Genomic DNA, 12,615 nt, shown 5'->3' with positions numbered 1-12,615 from the left:
ACACTCAGGGCAGGGTCCAGCGGCCCCGCGTGACCCTGGTCCTCCTGGAATCCTGAGAGGCCCTCTGACAGCTGTGCTATCCGCCGTGACTCATCCTCCAGAGCTGAGAAAACCCCTGCTGTTCTTTCTCAGCTAGCACTGTTTCAGAGGAACTGCCATCCTTACATCAGGGCTTGCATGACTCACTGGTGCAGCTGCCACTGGCCTCAGCCCACTCCCACCCCCAGGTCACCTGCCCTGGACAACGTGGTGGCACTCACGGGTGGAGAGGACCTCAGAGATGGAGCTGCCACTGCTCAAGAACGATTCGCCAGCAAGTCCTGGCTCCCCTCTCGGGCCTGTGGGGAGGACACAGAGCTGGGAGGTGGGCACTGCCTGCAGCAATCGGTCAGTGCTTTCCCCCGGAAGTGGCCCAGGTGCCCAGGGTGGGGCACAGCCTGAGCTCCCGAGGATGGGTGGGGCTGAGCTGAGTGTGGGCGGGGCTGAGCCAAGGGTGGGTGGGGTCAGAGAGAAACACCCCAGGAGGAATTGGGTCTTTGGTATTTGGATAAATTGCTGGATGGTGACATGATTATCAAGATCTGGTCACAAGAGGCCTGAGGCCTGTGAAAATAGCTGAGCTTGACCCTGACCCAAGAGCCTCCACCCTCCTTTCCGGAGGACCCCTATCTTCTCAGACACAGGGAAGAGAGTGAGAGGTGGTGTCTCCCCTGGCTGCTGAGACCTTGCAAGGCCCTGGGTGACGAGCCGGGTGGCCCCCTTGCCTCCCTTCCAAAAACGCCCGTCTCATTACACTTAGAGATGGGAAGGAGTCTCTCCCAACAGCCTCAGTCATGCATTCTGACTTGGGGGGTGACATACCTTGCTGTCCTGGGAGACCAGCTGGGCCGGCAGGGCCTGGAAATGGGGTTGGGGAAGAAAAGGCTTTATCACACATGTAGAGTCAGAGTTTCAGAAAGAAGTAAAGAAAAGGCAAGTGCCTGGGTGCATAAGTAGCTTCCTCGCAAGGCATAGAACAGTGGCCCAAAGAGGTCAGCTTGCTTCTTTGAGAACAGTAAGCAATCTGACACCAGAACAGCGTTTGGCACACAGTGAGAATTCCTCTGCCAGACACTGGGGCTCCTGGGATGAGCAGGACTGGCCCCTCTGACACTGTCCTTCAATGGTTAGGGACTTCTAAATGCCCCCAGTGTCCCCTGTCTCCCTGGAGTTTATCAAGAGGGAAGACTGGTTCATACTTACATTGGTCTTGTTAAGTAATGTAGTTCATTTACACACAAACATTTAAAATAATCAAAAAGTAGATATAACAAAATAACAGGCATTTTGGAGAAATGAAAAAAAGTTATCACCTATAATTCTTTACCTTGCAGGCATTTCATTTCCTTCCAGCATATTTTTATCTTGTAAAAATATAGTTGTAACCACCGAGCACACAATAACAAGTATTCTCTTTGAAAGAACACTGTTATCTGCTAACAGCTTTAAGTCTTCATGTTTTTGTAGTCATCTCATTATTGTTGGACAATTTGGGGATATTTTCTTCAAATAGATTCTTAGCATTTTTATTGCCCTTGCGGCATATTATCAAATTGTTTTCCAAGAGGGGACAATTTGAGGACCGAGTGCTCTGGCTGGTCAAATGCTGGTTCTGGAGGCCAGGAGGACCCTGGCTATACCCTGACTCTGCTACTTCTTAGCCATGTGATTTAAGACAAGTCATTTACCTGCCTGAGCCTCAGTGGTGCTGTGGGGACCTGATGATGCAATACCTGCACAGGCCTTGGGTTACTGGCCAGGGTGTGACGAGGGCACACAGGCCGTCTGGAAGGGGGCTTTCTCAGTTCCTGACTCTTCCCCCAGTTCCTACCTGGGTTTTAGGATTTGAGTGAACATTGCTACAGTTAAATATAACCAAGGCCTGATGCTGATCTGGGGCAAAGTAAGAAAACAGACTGACCTGGGGCACCTGGAGGTCCTGGAGGTCCCATGGCTCCAGGAGGTCCTGGAGGGCCTGGGACAGTGAGCGTTGATGATCCCTCTGAAAACAGAAGGCGTGTGGAACACTGAGCCCCACTCTTCTTGCTCAGATGTGCTGGGACCCAAGCCAGGCTACGGGCCAGGCTGGGCCAGCAGCTCTTGCTCCCATTACCTTTAAGGTTCCCCAACCCTCCTTGCTTCTGACTGGAAGAGCCCAGCTCTACATCCTGCCCGGAGCACCAAGCCCACAGACTTGGAGGATCTTGAGGCAAGGCCAGGGCAGGTGCTCAGTACACGAGCGAGCTGCCCAGTGCACAGTGCAGCGCCTGCCTACCTGAAGTCATGATCCTGCCTGGAGTTCCTGGTTCACCTGGGAGGGGAGGAAAAGGAGAGCAGTTATTCTCAGGATCAGTTAGTGGCTCAATAAGTCATCAAGGCTTCTGATGGCATTTGAGACCCACTCCTGGGCCTCTAACCCTCAGGCTAACGGCATTTTAATGAGCTGAAGGGGAGAGAGAGGGATGCATTAAGCACCAGTCTCTGCACTGGAGAACCTGGAGGCCCAAGCATTCAATCTTCCTGGCCCACGTTAGCTTTTGGAGGAAGCATGGACTCAGACAGGACTTCGTTTATGGATGTTGGAGAGTTTGCCTTTCAGTGAGGCCTGAATTAGCTGATTCGGGAGTCCCCCTCCCTCCCACACTATCGTCTCCCACAGTGAGCTTCGCAGGCTCTTACTGGGAAAGATCTTAGGTGGGGAAAGTATTGAAAGGTCATAGTATTGAAGGACAGAGGCAGCAAGGTTGTGAGGTGGAGCCTGGTTCCCAAGTGCTCCTCAGGACACGAAGTCCCTGGGACAATATTAGGGGCCGTGCAGGTTTAAGAGGGGGTTCTGTGGTTGGCAAGCCTGGGAAATCCTGAGCCACACAAAGGTTAACAGATCTCTTTTCTGTCTTGTATCTTGGAGGACTGGAAATGCCGATGTGCGAGGAGGACTTCCAAGAAGGGGATGTGGGATTCACACTTTCCCAAGGCTCTCGATGAAGGACCTCTTGGGATTGGAAACCCACGGACTCTGGAGAACCAAGTGAGTGAAGCAGAGAATGGAGAAGTCCTCGACTAGGGGTTCTGGGGGGGCCTTTTTTGTCATTTCCCAAGGTCTGTGGGCAATTCAGTCATCCACACAATGAGGGGCGATACTGATTTCCCCCTTAGGGGGTGTAGAGGGATGGGTCCTGCTTGCTCTCTGCCAGGTCCTGGGGTCAAGGCCAAGAGGAGAAAGCACTTGAGTGTATTTTGTTGGAACACAATCCAGTACTAGATAAAATGTCCACCTCTTGTGCACACTGGACAAAAAGTCATAGGCCCTCAAGAAGGCAGAGTGTCTCTCCTGCAGAATCCCCAGACCTCCAATCTCTTACTAAAGGTGCCATCAATCCATGAGTAGCTCTGTGGACCCAGAAGTCTGCCTGGGATGTGCCTGAAAGAACTCCTTGGCCCAACCACTTATTGGAAATAGTTTCTGGAAAGTAGGTCCCCCTAAGTTGACAGTGATTGCCTATGATGGAGGGCCACTTCACAGAATGTCAGGGTTCAGGAACGTGGGGCCACAGGGGCGGAAGGAGGACCATCCCTGAGCACTGTCTATCCTGGACTGGCTCAGGGTTGGGGTCTGAGGGTGCAGAACCCTGTGAGTAAGGGTCAAAGCCCTGAGCATGACTGCCCCTCTCAGAGCTCTGACTTTGCCCTCTTGGTAGCATTGCTGCCTGCATTAAAGCCCCCTCTCAGAAAGGGGGTGACAGTCCCAGTCACACTGAGGCCTTATGTGGTCCATAAAACCCAAGGTGGTTCCTGTCTCAGGGAAGAATCACATTTTGGGGTGACCACACCTAGGTGAGGGGGACAGAGCACTAGCGGGGGCATTTCAGAGTAAGCAAGGGGATGGAAAAGCTTCTAGAGGTGGGGGCAGCTCCCTCCCAGATCCTCTTCCAGCGATGGCCTGGAGACATCCAGGAACCAAAGCGGGGCTCTGGGTTGTGGGGAGGGAGGTGTGGGGCTGGGGTGGGGCGTGAGGACTCGGGGCTTACTTGATCAGAATGGAGCCCTGGCTCCCCGGCCTCACAGCCTTCTGCTGAAGCCACTAGATGCCACTGTTGATCCAGGCTCTGGCCAGAGAGGGGCCTCCCTCCTGCCCAAATGACTAGTAACTATCTGATTTGGAAAATCACTTACCTTTAGCCCCTGGTCGTCCGGGGGTACCAGGAAGACCTAATGTGATGGAAAACAAGTCAGTCAGGATGATTAAGTTTCTGCAATTTCAGACACCCTGTGGTGGTTCCCTGTGCTCTGTCACTGCAGAGCCACAGTCGCTGGCTGAAACCCGCAGACTCACCTGGCTCTGCCTTTGGCCTTAACCCAGTGGCCCCTCCTGGTAGCCTCTCTCTCTAAGCCCTCCCCAGCCTCTGGGAAACGGGGCAACAACTGGGCTTGAGGGAGGCAGAGGCTCATGGCCTCAGCTTTGGGGGATCCCAGTCCCTCTGGGTTATGAGCCCCCTGTAGCCTGCAGAGCAGCCGCTGTCCCCACCCACCCCTGCCGTGAGGGGAGTGGGGGCTGGGCTTCCTAGGGCTGATGCAAGGCCCTTCTTCTTTCGTCCACTGAACACCAAGGAGTATCTGAAAGACATCCCTATGAGCTCAGCTCTTGCAGGGAGCTGCTGCTTGATTTTATTTTACATCTTTGCCTAATTTCCTTAGGAATTGGGGCTGGTATGGTGACAGTTTCTCAAATCCAAGTGGGTACACACTGTCCCACTATTGGACAACTTTGACATTGGGGCTGCCCCAGAGAAGCTGGGCCCTTCTGCATGAGGTGAGTGCCCACTCCCTACCCTGCCACAGGGGACATGGGTCTCTGTGGGGCTAATGGAACTCCTGCACCAAAGAGGACTGGCTCAGGCAGGCAGAAACTGCACGTGATCTAACCTCTTCTTTCCCAGAAAGGCCTTCTAGATTGTTCTGTGCATATTTTTCCTTCCTAAGGCGCTTTTCAAGACTCAAGAGTAAAAGGACCTGAACCCATTTCTGCTAGGGGAGTGAGGGGAGGAGAGGAACTGTAAGGTAACTAGAGAAGTGTTTGCCGAGTGCTTGGAGTGGGAGGCTTGGCAATGGCGTTTGGAGGAAGGAGTCACCCGATGACTCACCCTGAGGTCCCTGGGGTCCCGTGAGACCTACGGAAAACAAAACACAGAAGAGGAGAGTTGAAGGGCTGAGGAGAAGGCTGGAGGGATTGGTGGGTGCAGGAGGACAAACCCTGGGTTTGGGGCAGCCCGATGCCAGGGTCCTCCCAGCACTGGATGAGAGCAGTTCTGCGGACTTCGCAGTGAAGGGACCCACCGCTCCTTTGGAGGATGGTTCTTAGCCTGTTTAGGGTCACAGATCCTTTGGCGTCTGAGTGCTGTGAATCCAGAAAGTTCAGACACTCATCAACCCCTAATGCTGGCCCTAGGCTCCCTCCTTGGTTCTCCCCATCTGTGCACCCGCCAAAGGAGCCAGGAGGCCCAGCTCCTCACAGGTCCCCCGAGGAATGCTGCCTTGCCCTCACAGCTTTCTTGGCTGGTTTTGATTTGTTCCTCCTGCAGCCCTGAGGATCTTGCTCCTGCTGGACCTTTGGTGGAGACCCTAATAAAGGCTGCTCTCCCCAAATTAGTGGCTATTGGTGAGGGTCTGGGTACAACCCAAGGGCATTCCAAGAGGAAAGGCTCAGAGGAGCAAGGCACTGAGGTGGTGCTAAACTCTGCCATTGTTAAGAGACTTAGTGCCCATTTCTAGAACTCCTTGCTTTCAAATGTTGATCTCTCTCTTCCAAGTTGCCAGACTTGGTGACTCAGGTTTCAGGACCCACAGCCACTGTGCCCAGCACAAGCCAGCGGTTGTGGCACTTCCCTGATAAGCTGCTGGAGGAAAATGGAATAAGGCACTTGCACGTGCACACAGACACAGACACAGACACACACACACACACACACACACACACACACACACACACACACACACACGCGCGCACGCGCGCAGCTGGGCCGGCTCCATTTTCCTACTCTGTTACCTGGCTTTCCTGGATCTCCAGAAGGTCCTGGTAAGCCTCGGGTTCCAGGCATCCCTGGAAGACCTTGTTCCCCTATAGAGAGAGCATGACCAATGTGGCAATGCTTTCCTTTCAGGCAAGTGACCGGCCAGTGTATTGGCGCCGGTGTTGTTTTGGGGTTTTATTGAGTAACTTGCTGGTAGGTGGAAGGGAGAAGGGGGACAAGACCTAGACTTTGCACATTTCCATGGGATGGATCCCCCCGCCCCTGCCGCGCTGTGATTAGGGGACTGGGGGCTGTGCCCTGGGATGTGGGCAGGGCGGGGAGGGTGGTAGGCGGGGGAGGCAGGGGAGTGAGGAGAGCAATCAGTGACCAACCTCTTGGGCCTTGGTGTCCATCAGGGCCAGCAGGTCCTAGGAAAGCAGAACCAAGCTCATCAGTGACTCCGGGAGCTACTCTGGGACCCGCTCCCTCAACTGCCCAACAGCCTTACAGCAAGTTCTCCCAGGTGGGGCCCGCGCAGCCCCTCCTCCCCCTCCTAGCGGTCAAACAGGGAAGAAGCCCTGTCGCTGTTACACCAGCTGGTGCAGCTTCTGCCCTGCCCTCTTCTCCTGAACCCGGAACTGCCTCTTTTCCCACGGAGAACCATTCCATGGCTCCTCACTGCATCTCCAGTGCCGGATGGCACAGGACTTGCACATGCCAGATGCTCAGTACACGCTGGCCTCTTTTAGACCAGGTCCTGGAGGTCAAAATTCTCCCAGATCTTGTCTCCTCTGTTGTAGGCATTACCCTAAACTCTGTCCAAATTGGTGTCTTTCTGGGACCAACTCTTGCTTTTTCCCACCTTTTTGTCTTTCCATATGATTGTCTCTGCATAGAATTTTCTAAATTGTTGTTATTAAAATCTTCCTTACTTTTTAGAACCATCTGAAAATCCACCTCCTTTGTCCTTCTGGTTGGAAGGAACCTCTCTCTACTGTTTCCTCATGGCACCTTGTACCTTTCATGGCCCTCATCACCTCCTACAAGCTTTATCTCTCCTTGAGGGTGGTAAAGCATCTTTCTTGCCCAGCACCATGTCCTGCATACAGTCAGTGCTCCTTAACGGTTTATTAAATGAATGAGATTGTGAATGAACCACACCCCCTTTTGTGGGGCTTAAACTTTTCTGGGATGTGGTACTAAATGCCTGGCCACCCGGTGGCGGTGGGTGGGGTCTTTGGCCAGCTTCCCTGACCTGGCTGACAGGCCCCTGAGTAAAAGGGCTGAACCCTGGATCTGGCTGTGAGACCTGCCCTGGAGTATCAGGGCCATGCCTGGAATTCTGTGGTTTCTAAGGACCTCAGCCATTGTCTGTCCTTCCCAGGGGCCTGAGTGGCTTAGATGCAGGAACCAGGGTGGATGGACCATACCCTGCCAAACTTTCCCCTCCCCTGAGCAGTAAGAAACCATCAGAGACAGTAGTTCCCTGAGCCCCAAGAAGGATGTCCAGATCTAGGAAGAGCCTGTAAACAGAATCTCTACCAGGGGTGGGCAGATCAGACAACGGGAGACACAACTCTAGAAGGATCTCAACTCTACGGCCAGGATGATGACGGGAACAGGGCAGACCCATGGTGTCAGTTGCTTTGAGACACTCACCCATTGCTCCTTTAGCACCGGGCTCGCCCATAGCACCAGGCAAACCTTTCAAGCCGGGCTCACCTGCAAAGGAAATGGACTTAGCTGGTTGGAGGTGACTGACAGGGGTGCAGCATTGCATCTTCCCTGTCCACCACCAAGCCTGCCACCTCGCCAACCAGAGAAGCATGGCGTGCCAACCAGAGGTGGGGGACGCGGCGCCAGCTTCGCTTCTAACATCAGGCTTCCCATCCCCGGCAGCAGGCACAGGCTGGGCCAGAGGCCACACCTGGCCTGAAGGGGCCTATGTATGAGTCTTATTTCCTTGGCAACCAAAAGCTGCCTCTTGTAGCCAAAGCACTAGTACTATTAATTTCCTTTTTAATCATGCAAGTTGTCAGGAGGTAAGTGGATGTAGGGGTGCAAGTAGAGCAAACTTTCTGCTACTTTGGGAAAAGCTTCATTTTTCCAGCTGAATTCTTCAAAAGAATCAGAGACAATCATAGATTCCCTCTTCTGCCCTGAACATTGCCATCTGGACCATACATGCTGATGCTGGTTTATACTCCATTCAGTGCTTTATTCTATCTTGTCTTGCTTTTTTCTAGATTGCAAGTTCTCTGAAGGTCTTTAGACAGAGATTCTGTCTCATTCTTCTGTATTTTTTTTCCCACCTCCAGTTCCCAATGGATTTACAAAACACCTTTAGTGGGTCACAGCAGATTCCTGTGTGGGACTGACCTGTGAGGCCTCGAGGTCCTTTCTCACCCTGGTCACCTAAAACAAACATGGAGCAGGGGGAGGGGGAACTATCAATCAGGAGCACAGGAGCAATCTCACCCAGCAAGAGGGACCCCTGGCTGCAGAACGGTTCCCAGCGTACCTGTAAGCTGCTGTCTGCTAAATGTTGGCAAGAACCTGGCATTCATAAAGCCCCAAAAGCACGCTAGATCTCTCCTGGGTCAGGGCCCACCCACAAATGACCCAGCCCCTGCTGTTGCACCCGTGGGTGCTGTGAGCACAAGGGGGACCAGACTAGAGGGGAGAAGTCTCAGTGCTGTGTCCTTGCCACCCCCAAGGACCACCCAACCACAGTACAATGATGGTGGTGCTTTGTTTCCCCTCTGTGTGCCTCAGTTTCCCTATTTGAGAGCTTGGACTGGAATCTCAAATCCCTCCCGGCCTCAGGGTCCAGTAGCCAAGGCATCTGAGTTCTCAGACCTCTGGGTCACATCTGGGTCTCAGGAATTGGCAGACTGTGGTGATAGCCGAGCAGCAGGAGAACAGCTTACCTTTGGGTCCTGGTGGTCCCATAGGCCCTTTGTCACCTGAAAAGGAAATGGACACCTTAGTGTAAAGAGTCTTGGCAGGAAGACCAGGAAGGGGCAGAGTCTGAGTCTGAAGACAGGCTGCCCTGCTGTCCTGACCGCCCCTTCCCCTCACACACCTCTTGGCCTGCTCAGCTTTGCTCTTGTCCACCAGATCCTCCCTGTCCCCCTAGACCTCCTTGTTGAGTAGCATCAACAGAGGGATGTCCCCTCTCTCCAACTCCTCCCCCAGCTTACCTTTGATACCAGGGAGTCCCACTTCGCCTCGGAGTCCTTGGGGACCTATGGAGCCTGCAGGCAGAGGGAACCACACAGGTGGGTGAGTGTGCTCAGCTTTGGAAGGGATGGACATGCTTGTATACATGCACACACATGTGCCAGGCACACACAAGGCACACACACCTTGGTGCTAAGTGTCTACAGACTCGTCCCCATGTCCCTGCTATATTATCCTGGTCCAGGTTCCTTGTCCCTGAGATTACTAGGCCCGGCACGAGGACTCCCCATGGGACCCTGGCAGAGATGTTGGCCTGCATTACAGTATGGGCTGCAGTTTGAGCCTCCCAGGACAGCGGGATGGGCTCTGGCCCAGAGGGGATGAGGTGGAGGCTGGCACTTTGCTCAGATCAAGGCAGGATGAGAGCCACCTGCTGCTGAAGTCACTGGAGGGCCTTGTGCTCAAGTCAGGTCAGAACAGGTCTCACGGGACCCGTCAGGTACCTGACCTTGGCAGCAGGGGACACATGAGCAGACATGTGTTTTATGTCTCCAGGTGACTCTCTTTATAATTGCTTCTTTTGCTTTAAAAATGTTTGTTTTCCCTTTTAATATCCCCTTTCTTTGCCCCAGAAATGGCATCTATTTATAAGAAGAAGGCTACCCACCTGGGGGACCCTGTGGGCCAGGAGAGCCACTGGAACCTGAAGAAGATGACATGACAATGTTTATCAGAAGGTCAGGCATGGGCCAGGGATGCGATGGTGAGTGGGAGGTAGGGGGGCGTACTTCCAGGTGAGGCCTGTTTGTGTGTGTCGCACAGTGCAGATTCTTATGAGGATTCGAGAGTCTGTGGGTCTGGAGTAACCCCGGTGCAAAGTCCTCCTTAGGGAGGAAGCTGCAGCTGCTGGGATCAAGACTCCTTGCTCCTTCCCGGTCAGAGTCAAACATGTGGGCTGAGGCTGGGGCAGGGAGGAGAGGTGACCAGATGGGCATCGCACTGTGAGAAGGCCCCATTTGCCTGGGTGGTCCAGACGTTGCTCTTGAATGTGCGCATCTAGGCCCCAGCCGGCAAGGACATTGTCTAGCTTCTGATTTCCTGATCCATCCACTCACTTTGGGGCCACATAACAGGGCCATAGAAGAGAGATGGAAACGTGGCAGCAAATGCACCATGGAGCCAAAAGTGCAGCCCTGATCCTGATGCCAGGGACTCCTTTGTGGGGGGACCCTCTCTGGGCCCATCACCCCCACACAGGCCTGGGGCCATGGGTTAGGGCTGTCTGGAATCCCAGTGCCTGGACCTCTGAGATCCATCCTGGACATGGCAAACTGGGTACCATCTGGACACTTGACTTACCTTTGGGACCCACAGAACCAGGGACACCAGGTGGACCTTGAATACCTGGTTGACCAGCAGCCCCTGAGGAGAAATGAGTATTCTGAGAGGGTCCCCCCAGTTTGGTTGCCAGCTCAGCCCAGTGGTGTCATTTGAGGGAGTGAGTGGGATGCTTCCCACCCTGCTAGTGGTCTCTGATCTATTTGGCGCCTCTGTGAGGCCAAGAATCAGCAAAACACCTTCCACATTCAAAGCCTTTATATTACATGAAGTCTGGCATTCAGTAGGTAGTAAATATATATTTGTTGCCTAGTTAAGCAATATTTTAAAGAGAAAGTGAAGCTAAAAATAAGCTTCTTGCTCATGATCTTTTGGTATTGAGAGTTACTGGTGTCTGTGCTTGGTTTGCGCTGATAAAAGCAGACTCATGGTTAAGAATCTAACTGTACAATCTTCCCAGCTGCCTCCAGGGCTGGGCTTGTGTCTGAGGCTTCCCCTGCTTCCTTCCAGGCATGAGAGGCTCCAGGCCCTGCACACCCACTCTGCCTTCCCTGGGGCTCTGCCCGACCTGAGTTTTCCACCTCAGCCCGCACTCTTCCCTACCCCCATCTGAGAGGACCTTTTCTCCCCGTGACCATATTCTCTGTGGATTCCAGGCACTGCAGGGGTCTCAGCCCTAGGCCTGAACCCACAGCTCAGCCCGTGCCCTGTCATTAGACCACTGTCTCTGCGGGGTCAGCACAGACCCTGGCTCAAGGTGGGTGCTCAGCAAATGCTAGTTGGGGGGAGGGTGACGATGGAAGGATGAGGCGTGGACACAGCTAACCCTCCTGGTGAAGGAATCACCTCTTACCTCTGTCTCCTTTCTCTCCAGACCCAGGGGGCCCTGGTTCACCACGAGGTCCCATGGGGCCTTCTCGACCCCTCTGGCCCATGGGTCCCTCTATGCCGGGCTCTCCTAAAGACAGGAATGGCCACCGCAGAGTTAGGGCCCAGTGCTGCAGCTCAAGGGCCACAGGCAGCATCTCGCTGGCAGGATGCCTGCCTGGAGCCTCTGCCCTCGTCTCCCAGCCTCTCCCTCTGCAGCCCAGGCTTAGTGCAGAGGCATAGAGTTTAAAAATGCAAGCGGATCATGTCCCACCTCTGCCCCAACATGCAGATGGCTTCTCAACTCACTGGGAGCAAAAGCCAAAGTCCTTACAAGGCCTCCAGGGCCCCTCCTTCTTGACTCTCTACCTCCTTCGTGGTTTCCAGCCTGGGTCTCCTCCCCAAGCTCCTAGCCACACAGCCACACCCTTGCCCTGGGGCCTGCAGCTGCTCCTCTGCCTTGAATGTTTACCCCCAGATCTCCACAGGCCCGGCTCCCTCACCCCCTTCACATCTTTGCTCAAACAGCACCTTCTTAGTCAGCCTTCCTTGATGGCCCTATTTTAATTACCCCCTCAGCACTCCCAGTGCCCTGCTGGGTTCTGTCTTCCTATTTCACAAACCACTCCTGCCCTCTGTGAACTTCACTTATTTATCATGTCTACTGCTTATCTCCACCCAAACATAGGCAGGGGTTCCCTGTTTTGTTCACCATTGTCTCCCCAGCCCCTAGGACAGGGCCTGGCACACAGCAGGCCTGGCACACATTAACAAATGTTAACTGAATGAAGCAATGAGGGAATAAGTGAATGGAAAAGCCGTTCTTACCCACACTGCCTTTTTGTCCCTTTGGTCCTTCTGGACCTGGGTGGCCCAAAAGCCCGGGGATACCTGTGGACACACGAGAATAGCTCAGCCCTGCTTTCCCCCCAGGGGCCAGGACAGGGCAGCCTGCAGCCCAGCAGCAGCACCAGAGTCTACGCACCTGGAGTCCCAGGGAAGCCTCGATCTCCTGTGGAAACAGAGAGAAGACAGAAGTCAGCAGAGGACTTGGGCCAATCACCAAAAGGCATCACCAGCAAAATTCAGGTACGATTACCAAATTTAGCAAGTGAAAATATGGGACGCTCAGTTAAGTTTGAACTGCAGATAAACAATGAACAAATTTTTAGTATTTGGG

The 12,615-nt window shown here is 53.7% G+C and overlaps 1 protein-coding gene and 1 long non-coding RNA gene across 3 annotated transcripts in view; one reads left to right on the top strand and one right to left on the bottom strand.

Annotated features, from left to right (window-relative positions):
• The window catches only part of COL17A1 (collagen type XVII alpha 1 chain), a 50,698-nt gene that overhangs the window by 9,880 nt on the left and 28,203 nt on the right, over nucleotides 1–12,615 (bottom strand). For both annotated transcript variants that reach the window (XM_074373680.1, XM_074373679.1), the window contains exons 21-37: nucleotides 12,421–12,447; nucleotides 12,264–12,326; nucleotides 11,422–11,526; nucleotides 10,590–10,652; nucleotides 9,898–9,933; nucleotides 9,251–9,304; nucleotides 8,978–9,013; nucleotides 8,427–8,462; nucleotides 7,707–7,769; nucleotides 6,440–6,475; nucleotides 6,083–6,154; nucleotides 5,181–5,207; nucleotides 4,213–4,248; nucleotides 2,315–2,350; nucleotides 1,961–2,041; nucleotides 862–897; nucleotides 261–338 (exon numbers count right to left, since the gene is read on the bottom strand). In XM_074373680.1, the coding sequence (XP_074229781.1) occupies nucleotides 261–338; nucleotides 862–897; nucleotides 1,961–2,041; nucleotides 2,315–2,350; nucleotides 4,213–4,248; nucleotides 5,181–5,207; nucleotides 6,083–6,154; nucleotides 6,440–6,475; nucleotides 7,707–7,769; nucleotides 8,427–8,462; nucleotides 8,978–9,013; nucleotides 9,251–9,304; nucleotides 9,898–9,933; nucleotides 10,590–10,652; nucleotides 11,422–11,526; nucleotides 12,264–12,326; nucleotides 12,421–12,447 (885 nt within the window). The remainder of the gene's footprint in view (nucleotides 1–260; nucleotides 339–861; nucleotides 898–1,960; nucleotides 2,042–2,314; nucleotides 2,351–4,212; nucleotides 4,249–5,180; nucleotides 5,208–6,082; nucleotides 6,155–6,439; nucleotides 6,476–7,706; nucleotides 7,770–8,426; nucleotides 8,463–8,977; nucleotides 9,014–9,250; nucleotides 9,305–9,897; nucleotides 9,934–10,589; nucleotides 10,653–11,421; nucleotides 11,527–12,263; nucleotides 12,327–12,420; nucleotides 12,448–12,615) is intronic.
• On the top strand, nucleotides 276–12,524 carry LOC123613132 (uncharacterized). Its single transcript, XR_012510139.1, has 6 exons — nucleotides 276–387; nucleotides 2,948–3,067; nucleotides 4,735–4,849; nucleotides 9,863–9,967; nucleotides 11,225–11,325; nucleotides 12,369–12,524. It is a non-coding gene; the product is annotated as an uncharacterized LOC123613132 (long non-coding RNA).

This window comes from Camelus bactrianus, chromosome 11 (assembly GCF_048773025.1).
Source record: "Camelus bactrianus isolate YW-2024 breed Bactrian camel chromosome 11, ASM4877302v1, whole genome shotgun sequence".
Lineage (NCBI taxonomy): Eukaryota > Metazoa > Chordata > Mammalia > Artiodactyla > Camelidae > Camelus > Camelus bactrianus.
This window is presented reverse-complemented; position numbering and strand designations above follow the sequence as displayed.